The sequence below is a fragment of the Oncorhynchus gorbuscha genome, linkage group LG04 (assembly GCF_021184085.1).
Source record: "Oncorhynchus gorbuscha isolate QuinsamMale2020 ecotype Even-year linkage group LG04, OgorEven_v1.0, whole genome shotgun sequence".
Classification (NCBI taxonomy): Eukaryota; Metazoa; Chordata; class Actinopteri; order Salmoniformes; family Salmonidae; genus Oncorhynchus; species Oncorhynchus gorbuscha.
In genome coordinates, this window is record NC_060176.1 from 70504577 (window position 1) to 70523224 (window position 18648).

Genomic DNA, 18648 nt, shown 5'->3' on the forward strand with positions numbered 1-18648 from the left:
TGGAGGGCACATAACTGAAAATCAAATTATTAGTGGACAAATATCAGTTTTCTGTGTTCACTGGAGTCATTGTAGCCTATAAAAAGGGCTTGATTAAGTGACAATAATCACTCACATCTCCCTGATCAGAATGAGCAAAATTATCCCTAAGGGCACAGTGATATAACATGCAATAAAATATCACTGTACCCTTATGGGATCATTTTGTTCATTCTGATCAGGGAGATGTGAGTGATTATTGTCACTTATCAAGCCCTTTTTATAGGCTACAATGACTCCAGTGAGCACAGAAAACTGAGGCCAATTCCCATAAGCAAGTGGTGTCTGCTGTGGTGGCACAAAAGCCACCAGCTACTCAGATGCCCTCACAGAGAGGGGAGATTCTTTCTTAGTGGTGACATCACCCTAGAGGTGGTGTCCAGGCTTCAGTCTGCTGACAGGCGTCTGTGCTTACTCAGGTAGGCTGCCAAGCCTCCTCCTTTACTGTCAGGCTGACAGAGGGAGCTACGTGCGTGCGTGCACACACACACACGCACAGGCTGTGCCCTAGGTCTGTTGTGTGGCTCCTCTGAGCACAGTGTTGGCTTTCTCCCCAGCAGGCTGCACCAGCAGGCCTGCACTCTAAGAGGGAGTCCAGATCACCTGTACCCAGGCTCAATGGCAGCCAAACCAAGCACGTCCTGTAGCACTGTGCCAGATCACCACACTCCTTTACAACTAGTTTAGCACCACAGCGGGTCAGTAACACTGGAGAATCCCCCTGTTTTCTCCTTCTCATCTTTCTCATCCTCAAGGCCAGCCTACTCCTCATTTTGGCATAAATGCTGAGGGACAAGTAGCAAATATCCCCATTTACTGTAATCTGAAGTGGGTGAGGTAATGTTACTGACACATTTAAAAGGCCACTTCAGCAGAAACTGCATGCCAATTTGCTTACAACACATTAAGGATTTTATTGCCTTACACTGATTGAAATTAAAGAGGAAAAGTGGCATATTGACACTTGGTAAAATATTACAATCATGCTATTAATCCATAATCCAGCATTACTCAAAAAGCATGAGTAATCACACCTGAAACACACTGGCACGCTGAGCAACCATCAGTAACCTGCTGAATAAGTCGTCAGGCACCTGTACAGTAATCCCTCCCACTGGCCGATTGACTGTGAGGTGAGGCCACACACTCCCTCGTCCTACACTGTTGTGGCTGCCTCAGTGAAGAAGAATACCAGCGATAGCAAAACGCAACGTGGGGAGAGTTATTCTTAACATTGGTAATTTACATAACTCAGGTCCTGGAGGCCTCACTGCTATGCTGACCACAAAACCTGTTAATCAAATAAACAGCTGCTTTCTGAGAGAGTGTGAAGTTCTCCATTTCTCATTCTGTGTTAATTTCCCTCTGAACCCCCAGTCTGTCTGGACATCTGTTCAGCCGGACTGATTGACTGAACTGAGGTGGTCCAGGCACTAAGAACCAAGTAGTCTCTTAACAGATGTGGGGAGAGAGGATCCACTGAGGAATTCACTAGCTAGCAGGGGAGAGGAAAATATTTACAAAAACATGTTTTTTTCAAGGGGACCCTTGGCAGGTCTACAAGGGTGGAAATATATTTAATATATTAAATGATTAGAAATAATGTTTTTTTGTTTTTTGTTGCTCTGTAAGTGTCAGAAGATGTACAATTGTGACAATATGCTAATGTTGCCTTTGTCTTCTGTCATTTTCAAATGGTCTTCTGATGTAAATAACCTACATGATTCTTGCCTGGTCTAAGGTTTTCATGAAACACACTCAAGTAGCCTATAGAGAGTAAAATGTTGTAAAATATGAGAATAGTATGACACTATAAAGGCAAAGCAACGTCGGTATTCTTCAGCATTGTTTAGACAAGCTCATTTGCTATAGCAATGTATGTGTTCAGTGCAATAGTGGTTCCACACTATAATTGGCTATCCAAATGACAAGACAAGTCAGAATCTTCCTTTTCAAGTATCCAGCTCAAAAAAAGCCATTGTGGCAATGTGGCAATGCATGTTTCCAGTCAAATAGAATTAACTTCACCCATGCTAAATCAGAATACGGTTCGACTATGCTTAGTTTTTGCACATAGGTTTATACAAAGACGATCTTTGTTTCACGATCAAGAGAGTATAAAATATTAGCGCTCCATGCTCCTCCAAACTACAGCATCTCCAAAAGAAAACAGCTACACCATTTGCAAAGCCAAAAACTACAAACATAATGGTATTGAAATGAACAACAGTCACACCAAAGCTAATGCTGATATGGCAGCGCCTCGATGTGTGTGTGTGTGTGTGTGTGTGTGTGTGTGTGTGTGTGTGTGTGTGTGTGTGTGTGTGTGTGTGTGTGTGTGTGTGTGTGTGTGTGTGTGTGTGTGTGTGTGTGTGTGTGTGTGTGTGTGTGTGTGTGTGTGTGTGTGTGTGTGTGTGTGTGTGTGTGTGTGTGTGTGTGTGTGTGTGTGTGTGTGTGTGTGTGTGTGAGAGAGAGAGAGAGAGAGAGAGAGAGAGAGAGAGAGAGAGAGAGAGAGAGAGAGAGAGAGAGAGAGAGAGAGAGAGAGAGAGAGAGAGAGAGAGAGAGAGAAAGAGGGAGAGAGAGCAGCACATGCATTCTCCTTGGCAGAGAGTCAACCCCCACCCCCTTTCAGCACCCTGGACAGCACATGGTCTTACTGTCTCTTGCCAAAACCCCCTCTACTGTACATTCATGTTCATTGGCAGAGAGCAGCAGCACAGTAGGCAATAAGTGTTAACACATGCCTGCGTTACAGACTCTCTGTCATATTGGCCTATGCCTAAACATATTGAAAAGGAAAATAGCTGTTATTCACAGTTATACCAAAACATGTACTGTGCTTATGTTTTAAAATGCAAGTTGACAGGAGGAGAGTTATCATGTTGAAGACCCACCCTAGTAACAGTAGCATAACACATCTGACCTCCTACTAGAGCAGACATAAAGGATCCCGGGTAGGGACAGACCTGAAAGACTACTAAGCACATGTGCACCACATGACTGTGTAGTAGGCCTAATCCTATTATAGGGAGGTCCTGATCTTTCCAGGTGATGCACAGCAAACCTTAACCACTGCAATCAACTTAATTGCAGACATCCAGGTTATCACTGTCATGAAAATAAACATAATCTGGAGAGCTACTGGAAGTTTGACCTTTATATGTCATACTTTATATAGGTCACCAAACGTTGAATTGTTACAGATCAACGTTTACCTCTGTTTGCCTATATCATATGACCATAGCATTAGACGTAATGGAATACAGTGAACAAGAGGTATTCTTCTTACCTGACTTGTTCTGCTTCTGCTCGTCAACATTGACAATGATGACATGGATTGGAAGTCCGTCTTGGCCCACGGTGGCTGGAGCCCTGGTGGGCTTGATCACGGTGGAGGTCATGGGGGCAGATGTGAAGTATTCTGTGTCGATGTCTGTGGGGGTATCTGGGTCTTCAGTCAGGGTTTCACAGGGGAACTCAGGGATGTGAGTGGTGGACTCTTCAATGACCTGGACGCCTGAGGTCACATCCTCAGCTGACGTCTCAATGTTGATGAGAATGGCAACTGCTGTTGTGCTCACAGAGGAAGGCTGCTTGGATGTCACGGTTGCATGTAGTGTGGTGGATTCAGTTGGTGGAGCCTGTGTTTGACTTGTCTCTTCCCTGTACACGGTGGCTGGTGTCTCTACATCATGAGGAAGAGGTTTCTGGGTGGCCTCAGCTTCAGAAACACCCTCTGTCTCAGCCGGGTGAGCGACGGCTTGCACGGTTGAATCTTGGGATGAGTGTGTGGTCAGGGCATCAGTTTCTGAGCCATCTAAAGGCTTCAATGATGAATCCGTTGGTATTGCTAAGTGTGTGGTTCCTGGTTGTGTTGGGGTGGTGGTGGGCTCTGTGCAGGTGCCGGGATCTGTATCACACACAATTGGGAGAGTGGTGGGAGATGTGCTGGTTGAGGGGTCATCATGTACCTCTTGAGTTGGAGGAACTGGTGGAAGTCTCTCTACAATTCCTTCAGCGGATCCCTCAAGGACCTCTACTGCTGAGGGTTGGGCACTAGCCTCAACGTCAATATGATCAATTGGTTGAGAAGTAGCACCACTTACTGACACATCTGGAGTGGTAGAGGCAGTCATCATTGTGGAATCATCTGTGGTTTCAAGAGTGTAGGACAGTTCAGTTACACGTAGACTGGAATCATCTGTAGTGTCCTCGGTACTAATAGGTTCATCTGTAGTTTGCTCAGAGGTGATTGGTTCTTCTGTAGTCTCTTCAGTGGTGATTGATTCAGTTGTTTCGGTTGTCGAGACTGATTGGGCGTCTTTCAGGTTTAAGGTCATCTCTGGAGTGATCCCTTCCAGGACGGTTTCCTCTGTGTTTCCATGAGCAAACATGGGTTCTGTGCTTGGAGAGGCCTCTAGAAGAATGTCAGGCTGAACTGTGCCGACTTCAATCATGGAGTGATCCTCTGGTTCTTCTGTGGCTTCGGCCAATCTCTGCCCAGATTCTGTGCTCTGTGGCTGGGCCACAATGGTGCCTAAAGACTCTTCAGGTTTGGCATCTTCCACCTGGATGGCTGCAGTGGCCGGAGGGGGAGCAGTGGAGGTAGTATCACCAGGATGTGGAGCTGTTGGACTTCCTGTTGTAGTGGGCGGAGCTTGGAACGAGTCTCCACGGCCTGGGTACGACTCAACATGGCTTGAGATTCCCTCAAAGTCATTGACGTCGGAATCGGGGAAGGGCGTTGTAATGACATCGTCAATGGTCTGCTTGGTGATGGTGGCAATGGTCGTGTGTGGCTCTGTAGCAGCGGTTGTGTGTAGCGGGGTCACCTCCTCAAGATCATCTTCATGTGTTACCGGGGTGGGGCGAGGCGGGACCATGCTGGTTGAGAACATAGACGGAGTCACTGCTGTCTCAGCTGATTCTCCTGTCTCTGTGACAAGTTCGGAACTCAGGGTCTGGGTAGTGCTGCTTCTGTCCAGAGAAGAGAGCTCTGTTGTGGAACCAATGGGGGACGTGGCCAGCATGGGGGGGGGCGTGGTAGAACCCTCCACAGACACATCCACCCAGGTAGTCTGATTTCTCAGCTCCCTCCTAGCTGCGGACAGAAGAATAGAAATAGAGTGTATTACTGTCAATGAAATCCCCAGCACAAAAAAAAGTGCCTGAAACAAAAAGAACCAATGACCGACACATAAAAATTTGGTCAGCCCCAAAAATAGTTTGTTACATAAGAATAGCATGATTAATAGACAGTAAAATCATATCCCACTGTCTTATTTTTGGACCACTTAACTATTTAATCTGGGATCTTTCATTCTATTTTCAAACTACCCAGTTCCTGTCTGAGGCTCACTGGCTGGCACCAGAATGGTACGTTTGTCTTGGCTGTACCTTGCCAACTCACTCAATCTGCCAGATTTCACACAGCACTACCCACTTACAATACAGCACACACGCTGGTGTATGGCTCGACGCCAGTATAGACTTCACTATAAACCCTACAGTGAGTGTCCTCAGAAGACCCAGCCTCTATCATGACATCATCTCACACAGCCACAATAAGTCTAATAATGCAAACACTGGAATAAAAGGAGAGCAACAAAATAATGATTGATTAGCATTATTGGCTAATTGTTTATGAAACAATGCAAAGTAATCCCCTTCAAAAGTAATTCCCCTTACTAAATTTGGGACTCATCTTACAACGTTCTAAATATACTTGCAGAGTTTATAATAATTTGTAACACTTGGTCAAAAGTGTTTCTTCTTGTGAGAAAATAACCAAATCAGAGCAAAATACCGGGATTGGCTTAATAAATTAGTGTTGCCATGGCATTTGAGTGTAGGGCATGAAAGAACTCTGTGAAAACATGATGCTTAGAGACACAGCTGTAGTGTTTATCACTAGTCACTCCATAAATTCATATTTTCTCTCAAAGAAATAATGATATTATTATGAAATTATTTTTTGACGTGTTATGGAGTTGACAGTCCCTAGAGGATCAGTATTGGAAGCAGTCCCACCCCTGAGGTTTGGAATCATAACAAAGGTTCAAATGACCAAACAATGGTCCTAAATTGTGTCTAGAAGTCCAGTATTATCATGTTGATCCACTCAGAATGTTCTTTCCCCCCCATTCTCCCCACTAGCACAGGCTAGTTTCCCTAGCACAAGCAGATACTGTAATGTAGGTGAGGTCATTTTCTAAGTTTTCCATTTTAAATGTTAAAACAAGTACAAACTTCGAACAGTAATTTTACATTTCCAACAGTGTCTATCGGCATGCATGTAGCCATTAAGTGTGAATTAAACAGTAGTGTGAAGTACTTAAGTAAAAATACTTGAATGTACTACTTAAGTCGTTTTTTGGGGTATCTGTACTTTACTTTACTATTTACTTTTACTTCACTACATTCCTAAAGAAAATGATGTACTTTTTACTCCATACATTTTCCCTGACACCCAAAAGTACTCGTTACATCTTGAATGCATAAGAGGACATGAAAATGGTCTAATTCACTTATCAGGAGAACATCCCTGGTCATCCCTACTGCCTCTGATCTGGCGGACTCACTAAACACATGCTTCGTTTGTAAATTATGTCTGAGTGTTGCAGTGTGCCCCCGGCTATTCCTAAATTAAGAAAATTGTGCCATCTGGTTTGCTTAATATAAGGATTTGAAATTATTTATACTTTTACTTTGATACTTAAGTATATTTTAGCAATAACATTTACATTGATATATTTTAAACCACTTTTACTCAAATAGGATTTAACTGGGTGACTTTCACTTTTACTTGAGTCATGTTCTATTAAGGTATCTTTACTCAAGTATGACAATCGGGTGCTTTTTCCACCACTGGAATAAAACAGCACATTCACTTTTAGATGTCTATTGTTGTAGTTTTGTGGATGAGCTCTTGCTTTTTGGTCTCTTTGTGCCTGTCATCGCACGGTCTCTGGGTTTACTAGTGTTGTTCCTCGCTGTGCTCCAGCTCCTGACTTCATGTGGCTACTGGAACAGCTCCTCAAATATTCCCATTACATAGACTAATCAGAATTATGATCCCTCCCTATACGCTTAAAGGTTAAGCTGCTAAGTGATCAAGACTATATTCCTCCCAGTCTGGTCTCAGTGACTGGATCAAAGCTTGATTGTTCAGAAGGCACATCCTCGCTCATTCTCTCCCTGTCCCTATGTCTGACTCACTCTCCCCCTCTCCCTCTCTCCCTCATATATATATACACACACATACACACACATTCCTCTCCTCCGCGGCGCAACATGCTGTGTAAAGCAAATGACAGCTGTTCAGCATTACGCACTTTCCCTCCTTCTCTACCAGCTATCTCTGATGTAAGGTGTGAGACCATTTTTTCCCTAGCAGGAAAAACAGACCGTGGTCTGTTAGAAAGCAGAGGGAGTGCACTTTCTCACTGATGTTTGTGTGCTGCCACTGTTACCCGGTCCTTTGTTTTCTCCAGTCCAGGGACCAAATTATCCCTCCATTTTCCTCCTCTGCCACTGATCTAACTGACTAATATTTATATAATGTCTATTTGGTGTTTTTGTGTTCCTCGAAGGGAAAATGATGAAGTTTTCATGTCAATGGAAAAGGGGGTACTTGAAAAGCACTTAGGTGAGAACAAAACCAAAAAGGGAGAGCTAAAAGGCAACACAGGGAGATCTAAAATGGAATACAGGAATGTGGAGGTAAGGATGCCCTCTTTATGTGACCTCCTAACCCTGTGACTTCTAGCGTCTCTCAGGGAGGCCCAATGGCCTGGCAGGGGGTGGCTTATCTAGCCGATCCTCGTTTAAAAAGATGGAATGGCTAGGTCAGAGGTCGGCTTATCTAGCCGACCCTCGTTTAAAAAGATGGAAAGGCCAGGTCAGAGGTCACCAAGGCTGACTGGTTTTAGAAGTCTGGTCAGTAGCTCCAAGTGAGTGTTACAGAAAAGGGGCAAACTCTGACAGCGGAAACGAGAGGAGAGAGGAGAAAAGAGAAAGATAAGGAGAGGAGAAACGGTGACAGACCTGTATCTGCACTTTCTTTTGGTGGCCAAGTCATTTGGCATGACCTGGAGATGTCATGTTTAGATAGAGTTTAAAAAACTTGGATCAAATAAGTATATTAAGTATTATATATATATTTTTTTTTTTTTACATCTTATATTTGTATAGTTTATGAGGTAGTATGTGACTGTTTTCTCTGCTCAACTGCACCAATGAGGTTATTCAAAGCTAGCCACAGAGAAAGAAAACACTAAATGTGCCCAGCCTTGAAGTAATACAGCTTTTACAGCCAGACAAATAATGACTTTGTAGGACCCTCCAACACACTATTGGTAAATAAATCGTCCATTAGTATCAGATTGGGTTATGCATCAAGTAAAACACCCATTAGATTGGGTTATGCATCAAGTAAAACACCCATTAGATTGGGCTATGCATCAAGTAAAACACCCATTAGATTGGGCTATGCATCAAGTAAAACACCCATTAGATTGGGCTATGCATCAAGTAAAACACCCATTAGATTGGGCTATGCATCAAGTAAAACACCCATTAGATTGGGTTATGCATCAAGTAAAACACCCATTAGATTGGGCTATGCATCAAGTAAAACACCCATTAGATTGGGCTATGCATCAAGTAAAACACCCATTAGATTGGGTTATGCATCAAGTAAAACACCCATTAGATTGGGCTATGCATCAAGTAAAACACCCATTAGATCGGGCTATGCATCAAGTAAAACACCCATTAGATTGGGCTATGCATCAAGTAAAACACCCATTAGATCGGGCTATGCATCAAGTAAAACACCCATTAGATTGGGCTATGCATCAAGTAAAACACCCATTAGATTGGGCTATGCATCAAGTAAAACACCCATTAGATTGGGCTATGCATCAAGTAAAACACCCATTAGATTGGGCTATGCATCAAATAAAACACCCATTAGATAAGGGGTATGCATCAAGTAAAACACTCATTAGATTGGGCTATGCATCAAGTAAAACACCCATTAGATTGGGCTATGCATCAAGTAAAACACCCATTAGATTGGGCTATGCATCAAGTAAAACACCCATTAGATTGGGCTATGCATCGAGATCAAAGGCAGCAAGAGTTTAGAGTCATGATTTCATTCTACTGTTATCCAATCCCAATTTAGTTGATGAGGGCGGGACACAAAAGGACATACAATGAGGTGAGTAATTCACTGTAACGGGCTACATAGTCTATCTAGTACGAAACGAACAACACTCTACATAGGGATCTGTTAAGTTCGTTTTGTTGACAAAAGACACATGAAAATGAACATGCAAATAAACCGTACACTCAATACAAGGTGAGTTATACACAACATATTGAGAGTGGACTGTTTTGTAGACATTTCAGTATTTGTGTCAGAGAAGGTGCAGACAGGATGAGGATTGGTGGGTGGGAGTGAAGCAGCTGCACTCTAAAGGGGGGACATCACAGCACTGTCCTTGACCAGAAATATTAAACATTCTCTGACCTCAGTCTGTGTCTGAGTAGTGTGCTCTGAGAGTACTCTGTTAAATTCCCAAAGGAACTCTTTCCACATAGATGCCTATGTATGTTTACCTGTAAAGCAGTAGGCTCCCAGCTGGGTGGAGGGTTCTGGGAAGCCAGTCTGGTTCCTGTAGCGGTACATGGTCCTGACGCCCAGTAGACCTCCACCGCACTGCATTCTGGGTACGGCGACGGGATGCCGAGCGCTACCGTCGGAGAGCCAGCCGTAGTCACATCTGTCCAGACCCTGTCTCCAGGCGGAGTGGAGCTGACCCGGCGATGCCAGTACGGCGTTCCTGTTCTCACACTCCTTCTTCGCCTCCTCAAACGTCATCTTACGGGTCACAGGCGCATAGTACACCTCACCTGAAAACAAACAGGCATTACATGTAAATTGTGACTTTCTAGCGAATGGGCATCAGGATGTTGTAATACAACTTATATGTGTGCTATCACTGACTATAGTGTTTTCACTAACTTTTTGGTCCTTTAAAAAGCTGCTGCATGCATAATATTGTGTGCTGTGGCTTGGAAAATAAATACATGTGACTCTGGATGACAACATAATGATGTTTGTTTCCCTGCCATGATACTAACGAGTATCACAATACTGGTATCATCCATAACAAATATGTTATTCCATTTTGACCTTGTAAGCAGTGTCATGAAGATATAGAGCCATAACTATAAGCCAGTGTCAGTGCAGTGGAGGGCTCTGGGCCTAAACCTTCTCCCACTAATTCATTTAGGACTACAGTACAGCATTCATTCCATTATCCTGAGGTGGGCTAGCAATGCTGACTATGTGTTTTCACTATCAAAGACAGTCTGTCCCTCATGCCATTAGGTCCCCCACAGTGGGTGTGGCAGTCCATAGTTAATGTAGTCAACTTCATTACTCATGATCCAAAGTTGTTTTTAAAGATGTCAACACTTATTGATTATGTTTTCAACCAGCCTGGAGTGGAATCTAGTTCAAAACAAGCGACAGTGGGGATTAAAAAAACGGCATGTTTTCAGTTAAGATTTGGGTGTAACGTTCACTGTCTTCTCAGTAGTTTCCATATGAATTGTCCCATACTTTAAACCTTACAGATTTACTGCCGTAGGTTTCGGACATCCCCAGTCGCAGTGTCTGGTGTTAAATTTGTCTTTAATAAAGCAGGCGTGAGACATATTAAATACCACAACACACAACCGTCTGTTTCTGTTCTGTTGCCATGTGTCTCAGTGTCAAGGGAAGTATACTCTGGCTTGCTAAACATTGAAAAATGTTCACTGAAAGTCTCAGAATCCATAATTATGCATTGATATGAATAGTAATACCATACAGAAACATTTTAGTATAAGGTATGACAGTGTATATACCATACAGAGGAAGTATGTATAAGGTACAGTATGACAGTGTACATACAATACAGATACCCTTTTGGATTCAGGATCAGGGGTGTTTGATGCTATTTCCTACTTCACAGCAAAATTTTAAAAAAATATATATATATATATATTATGCCTTCTTGAACATGTGAACTTTCATATGCCTGAATTACAAATGTGTATGGGTTCTGTAAATATGAATAAAACATTTAAATTATGAGCCTAGTTTAGCCAAGGAGAAAACACTGAGCTATATAGGGAGAAAGTTAGGACCCATGATTGGCTGAGATAATAGAGGGGGGACAATAGACAGACTACTTTCTGGAGGACAATGCCATGCTGACTCATGCGTTTAAATGTGTTTTTTAAAGAGATGGGTGGGCCTAAGGCTTTAGAGGGCGTTAACAATGTTGAATGGGCATAAACAAAAAGGAGCTCTCTAGGAAGTGTGAAAATCGTTCAAGGTCTGTTTTCTCCTACTTCTCTCCAAAGTGGGATAACAAGTTTATCCAATTTCAAAGAAGCATAACTTTTATCATGTTTCCCCCAACTGCAGTGTATGATATACAATTTTGAAGCTATGTGTCTGAACTTTTATAAAATGCATTAAAAGAATGAACATTTGATATAAGCTCACCTTCCTAAATTCCGTCAGAAATGTGTATTTGTGTACTGTGCATTATTGACATGCATACAGTGTAAATGAGAGGGTTGAACTGTGAGCAGAAGATGGTGAGGTACGGGTGGGGTGGGGTGCTGCTTCCTGGCTGACATTATACTGGAGTAACTACATGCGTTCCTCAGCTAGCCTCCATAACAGTGCATTAAGATCAACACTACTAAATGTTATCTTGGCCAGGTTGCAGTTGTAAATGAGAACTTGTTCTCAACCAGCCTACCTGGTTAAATAAAGATGAAAAAATAAAATACAAAATAAAAACCCTAATGGTATTATCATACTCCTTATGATCCAAGAGGATTTGACCTGATAATAACACAAGGAAGACACGTGTGATACTTTCCCAGCATGAGTGGAGGAGTGACGTTAGCGCTCAGAGACAAGTGATGGAGCACGCTGTGACTCACATTCAATTTGTCAGCAGGCTCAGCGTGAAGGATAAACACAGATAATAAACTGTATTGGCCGCTCTCAGGCTTTCCCTTTATGGTGCCAGAAGCATTTAAAGCTCCCATCACCACATAGTTTCTGGTGTCGTTTTTAGAGCCTTTGTGAAGGAAGGAAGGAAGGAAGGATCTGGTCCAACATTAAGAGCCTGGCAGTTTGTCTCTTTTGATGGTTGTGCCTGTCAGGGGAATAACGTTTGGCACCATGCTGCTTGTCAAAGTTACGTAGAGTTACTGTAGCCTTCACTCATTCCTATTTACAGACTGCAAGTATGTTATAAACAGGCAACAAACAAAATAGAATCCAGTAAATATTTAGAGAGGAAATGCCTTGCCACATGCATTTACTTGCTTACAATACCAGAATAAAGACCTAAATTGGTACATTGCCAACTCTTTCCCTCACCAGGTGTGTAGAAACCCATTTCTCCCCCTGACTAGCATCAGTGTAGTTTAGCAACTTGTCTGTGTATGGTTCAAATTGGATGTTCTCATCTTGGTTTTCATTGGACGTACCACTAGCCGACCCTACATCCAACATGTTGTTCTCTTACCATCCAGCTTGTCCACATAACAGTAGACATCATAGGTCTCTGTGGCCTTCCTGGCTCCATACGTCCTCACCCCAGCCTTCCTCTGCAGGTTGCCATAGCAGCCAGGTCTAGGTCTGGTGATTGGGTATCTACACATGCAAACAGAGGATAAGATCACGTCATGTAGTTGATCCCCAAAGGGAAAGGTGATTGCATCAGCTAACCTGTACATCATGTCATAAATGAGAAAGCCAGGGAGTCAGAATAGAGCTGGTACTGTCACTGGCTTAAACTCAGTATATATCAGTACACATGCAAATTCAGACCAATGACAGCTATGGCAGAGAGGGTAAACTAAAGAGTTTTAGACTTCAGGCCCTGTAACAACCAGTTACCAGTAGCCTGGGAGAGAGTCCTTTTCTGATTTAGCCAATTACGTCTATTTACTTTTTGACACAAACAGAAAAGAACATGGAAGATCATCTCACCTTACTGACAGATCTGCGATCCAGCCTGCGTCACATTGGTCAAAGCCGTCATCATAGGCTGATTTAAGCTGGTCAAGCGTGGCGATGGAGGCTCCTATCGTTTGGCAGGCCTGGACAGCGCTCTTGTAGTTCATGTTGTACCTGCTGGTGCTTGCCCGGTAGTGAAACACAACACCTGGGAACAAACACGCACACACGCACGCGTAGGCACACACGCACGCGTAGGCGCACACACACACACACACACAAACACACACACACAGACACACAAACACAAATGAGTTCCTGTGTAGAAAAGTGCTCTAGTAAATAATCTATTAATAATCAAAGAGTAAAACACTGGGGGTCATGACTCCTGTCTAATAGCACACACGTGTGAAATAAATCGGCGTCTAATATGTTAATTGTGATGAGCTTAGCTTAAGATGACTAGAACCCTCTGCAATGACCACAAATGAAGATAGCACTGGATGATTTAGAGACGATACCATGACCCTGACTTCCCATATTTGTGGCAGTAGACTGACTCTGAAGAAATGAATGATAATTGCAACAAGTTGGAGAAATGGGTGGTTATGTCTCTGTGAAAGCCAATGCGATCCCAAATCAACCCATCCCTGTTTTCAATGTCCCGAATATGAGTTATGTCTGCCAGATAATGTAACTCCCCAAATAAAGATTGAGAATATAGTCATATTAAATGATTGGGACACAGTTATCCTTATACACAAAAATTAAGATTTACACCTCAGTTGCCATAGCTCTGGAACTGTTCTGCATAATATCCCACTTGGGACATAGACTGTAAACATGCCAAGATTCAAAATTGTATGTTGACACCTCATCAGTGACTGACCTTACTGTGTTTGTCTTTTATCAGATCATATCTAGTTTTCCTGGTGAGAAGATTAACTTTGCATGCCACTGTTTTCAATGAGAAACTGTTTCTTGCAAAACATTGGGAGAAAGAATGTTACACTAATACCAGATGTACTTCCTGATGAATGATTCCAACATGATTGTTTCCTATGCTAAATCAAGGGGATAAAACAAGATGTCTCTCACCATTCAGGTAAAAAGGATGGGAACCATCAACAGGCACCAGTATCATCAAATGCACACAATACTTAGGCCTATAACGTAGCTGAGTAACTCCTCCCTATGGCATAGCCATAGGTATATATATATATATATATATCTATAGAGTTGGGTGTCTCTAGCACAAAATGCAGGAAACCCCAAGTCTACAGTCGACACATGTGCTCCCTACTTTCATATTTACTGATTGACACATTGAGGGAAATTGCTTTGATTTGTTACTAATACGTCTCCACCACTTCATTCAAAGGTTGGCTCATCCACTTCATAAGCTTATCAAACATTTTCCATTGTGAACTTGCCAATATGTCAATGTGCTTAAGCAGATATTTTCTCCAGCAAAAGGGAAAAGGCAGAGAAACTGACTATACAGAAATAAACAGATGACACCAACCCTTGACGTCGAGGTTGACCATGTCCTGCGTGTCCTCGATACCATACATGACCTCGCAGCGGTAGGTGCCGGCGTCGCTGGCTCGGAGCTTCACCATGGTCAGAGAAGAATCGCCCACATCCTCTGGGTGGCTGGGCACTGACACACGGTTTCTATAGATGGAGCCTATCTTAATGATGCCATTTTGGGCCACCAGCACCGTGGATTCCTTTTCTCCATCCATTTTGGTCCATTTGATGCGCAGGTAGTCTGTGCTGGTGGGGGTCACTGTGCCGTTGGCGTTGATGGAGGGCTTGGCTGTGGGCATATTGGAGAAGTGGCACGGCAAAACCACCTTCCCCGAGAGGGAGCCACTCACTGGCCTCATCATAGTTAACGTGTTGGATGCTGGGAAATATTTAAAACAAAAGAGACTAGGTAAGGCAGCTGAAAATGTATAGAGAGATTACTGAACAATGGCATGTTTTTTTCAGAGAATAACAACTTTAACTCTGGTGCAGTATCAGTATGGGTGATAAAGGACAACAACAATATAAGCAACAAGAAACAATACATTGATTCAAGGTTGTCCCCTTCAACCACACTACCCAAGCTTTTCCTCTAGCTTAAAACATCTGTTAAATATAGTCTGGGACAAGCTCTTCATAAAAAGTTCAACCTTTTATTCAGAGTTGAAACACTCTGCAAAGACTTCTAATTAGTCAAGCGTATTGCTAGTTTGCTATGAACCTCTTATTCAATAACAGACACAGAGGGTGTAACATTAAGTCCCAGACAACTAAAGGACATGCATCATAGCACCAAAGTAGCCCTTGGAAAGTCAAGCCTCATCCTCAAAACTATGGGTGGGGAGCCTCCCAGTGACATACACAGAATGTGATGTCTGGTCATAAAAATGTGTATGACATAAAATAGTCAAACAGGGAAGGCATGTCTGCAGCCTTAAAAGTTGTTCCACTACTATACTACCTGTCAGGAACCATAAGAAAAACTGATTCACTGTTCTTCCAGGCTATCAGAGCTAAAAATACACAATTGGCTGATTTCCCAGACACAGATTTACCTTGGTTTTGGACTAAGGAGCACGTTCAACAGATAATCTACATTGACATGCTTTTAAATCCAGGATTAGGTTTAATCTGTGTATGGGAAACCCTATAAACTACGAATGATACTTCAAATGCAATGTCAAGTCATAAATTAAGAGTTTTCAAGTCATCAGAGTAAAAGCTTTTATTTGGTCCACATATCTTAAAATATATTGTTACTCTCTCTTTCTCTATGAAGGCACAACTACAGTATGACACAGCTATGACAGTTTATGAGCATCGCATCTGGTCTTTCTAAACAACTCAGACTTTCTGGCAGCAGGTCGGACAGGCAAACAGTCCTCTGGAGCAAGGTTATTCACAATTCCCTCAAGTATTGCTTTTTATAAAGTAATCAACACAGAGTAACTCCCAGTCTCTGTTTATGTTCCGGTTAGAACCACACCACACACAGCGCACATCCTCACGATGCCAGATGCATTGCCATGGCAACGGGATGAATCACCCTTGGCCACCGGCACGGGATTATCACATTGAAGGGAATCGATGAACGCTCGGAGCAACGATGTACAGAATGCTTTGGAAGCGGTGTGGGACAGCCGTGAGCAAGGGCTCTAAACAGAGGGCCTTACTAGGGCTGAGAGGTGAAACCAGTTGTTTTAGCTGAATCCAGACGGGGACCTGGGCCTAATTGAAAGGTATCCTGTCTGTACAGGGCTAAGGAGGACCTGAGGTTCTAGCTGCCCACTGCTGCCCATCATAGGGCTGACCTTACTCTGCTTGCAGGGCTCACAGGCATTGACTTGGCATTGTCTGTCTGCTTTTTTGTTCTTGATTGGGGTGAAACCTCATTGCTGTGAGACATGGAGTTATTATTATTTTTTACATTTATTTTATTTCACCTTTATTTAAGCAAAGCAGTTTGACATACTGTATACAACAACACAGAGTTACACATGGAATAAACAAACATACAATCAATAATACAGTAGGAAAATCAATATACAGCATGTGCATATGAGGTAGGATAAGAGAGGTAAAGGCAATAAATAGGCCATGGTGGCAAAGTAATTACAATATAGCAATTAAACACTGAAATGGTAGAATGTGCAGAGGATGAATGTGCAAGTTGAGATACTGTGGTGCAAAGGAGCAAGATAAATAAATACAGCATGGGGATGAGGTAGATTGGATGGGCTATTTACGGATGAGCTATGTACAGGTGCAGTGATCTGTGAGCTGCTCTGACAGCTGATGCTTAAAGCTAGTGAGGGAGGTAAGTGTCTCGTGCTTCAGAGATTTTTGCAGTTCGTTCTAGTCATTGGCAGCAGAGAACTGGAAGGAGAGGCGGCCAAAGGAAGAATTGGCTTTGGGGGTGACCAGTGAGATATACCTGCTGGAGCGCGTGCTACGGGTGGGTGCTGCTATGGTGACCAGTGAGCTGAGATAAGGCGGGGCTTTACCTAGCAGAGACTTGTAGATGACCTGGAGCCAGTGGGTTTGGCGACGAGTATGAAGCGAGGGCCAGCCAACGAGAGCATACAGGTCGCAGTAGTGCTATGGTGACCAGTGAGCTGAGATAAGGCGGGGCTTTACCTAGCAGAGACTTGTAGATGACCTGGAGCCAGTGGGTTTGGCGATGAGTATGAAGCGAGGGCCAGCCAACGAGAGCATACAGGTCGCAGTGGTGGGAAGTATATGGGGCTTTGGTGACAAAACGGACTTGTAGATGGCACTGTGATAGACGGCATCCAACTAGTTGAGTAGAGTGTTGGAGGCTATTTTGTAAATGACATCGCTGAAGTCGAGGATTGGTAGGATGGTCCGTTTTAAGAGGAAATGTTTGGCAGCATGAGTGAAGGATGCTTTGTTGTGAAATAGGAAGCCAATTCTAGATTTAATTTTGGATTGGAGATGTTTAATGTGAGTCTGGAAGGAGAATTTACAGTCTAACCAGACACCTAAGTATTTGTACACATATTCTAAGTCAGAACTGTCCAGAGTAGTGATGCTGGACGGGCGGGCAGGTGCGGGCAGCGATCGGTTGAAGAGCATGCATTTAGTTTTATGTGCATTTAAGATCAGTTGGAGGCCATGGAAGGAGAGTTGTATGGCATTGAAGCTCATTTGGTGTTTAAAAATATATATATTTTACCTTTATTTAACCAGGCAAGTCAGTTAATAACAAATCCTTATTTTCAAGGACGGCCTTGGAAAAGTGTGTTAACTGCCTGTTCAGCGGCAGAACGACAGATTTGTACCTTGTCAGCTTGGGAGTTTGAACCTGCAACTTTCCGGCTACTAGTCCAACGCTCTAACCACTAGGCTACCCTGCCACCCCACAGGGTAGCCTAGTGGTTAGTTAACACAGTGTCCAACGAAGGGCCAGAGGTATGCAGAATGGTGTCGTCTGCGTAGAGGCCCTCCGATTTGACATACTGAACTCTATCGGAGAAATAGTTGGTGAACCAAGCGAAGCAATCATTTGAGAAACCAAGGTTGTGGAGCCAATAAGAATGTTGTGACTGACAGAGTCGAAAGCCTTAGCCAGGTCGATGAATACGGCGCACAGTAATGTCTCTTATTGATGGCGGTTATGATATCGTTTAGGACCTTATAACAGTAATGGTTACTGTCAACCAAATAAAAACAAATTATATTTTCACATACACCAGATAGATACAGTGAATCTGTTGTTTTAACAGGTCAGAAAAGGAAGCACGCACCCCTGGAACAGATTAAAGTTAAGTGCCTTACACATGGGCACAACCACAGATGTTTCACCTTGTCGGCTCAGGTATGTGAACCAGCAAACTTTCGGTTACTGGCCCAATGCTATAACTGCTAGAATATCTGCCACCCAAAGCACAATACTTTCCAATTGACTTAGTACCAAAAAGTGTGTTTGACTAATTGCCTACCTGAATTGTGCTGAAACACATGCATGAGTCATTCCTCAAAATAAGTGCATTTTGCATCCCTTTGATGTT

At 43.1% G+C, this 18648-nt stretch overlaps 1 protein-coding gene across 1 annotated transcript in view; it reads right to left on the reverse strand.

The window, feature by feature from the left end:
- The window catches only part of LOC124034594 (versican core protein-like), a 58191-nt gene extending 43215 nt beyond the window's left edge, over positions 1-14976 (reverse strand). The window contains exons 1-4 of the mRNA XM_046347996.1: positions 14610-14976; positions 13118-13292; positions 12651-12778; positions 9667-9960 (exon numbers count right to left, since the gene is read on the reverse strand). Of these exons, the coding sequence (XP_046203952.1) occupies positions 9667-9960; positions 12651-12778; positions 13118-13292; positions 14610-14976 (964 nt within the window). The remainder of the gene's footprint in view (positions 1-9666; positions 9961-12650; positions 12779-13117; positions 13293-14609) is intronic.
- Between the last annotated feature and the right edge of the window lie 3672 nt (positions 14977-18648).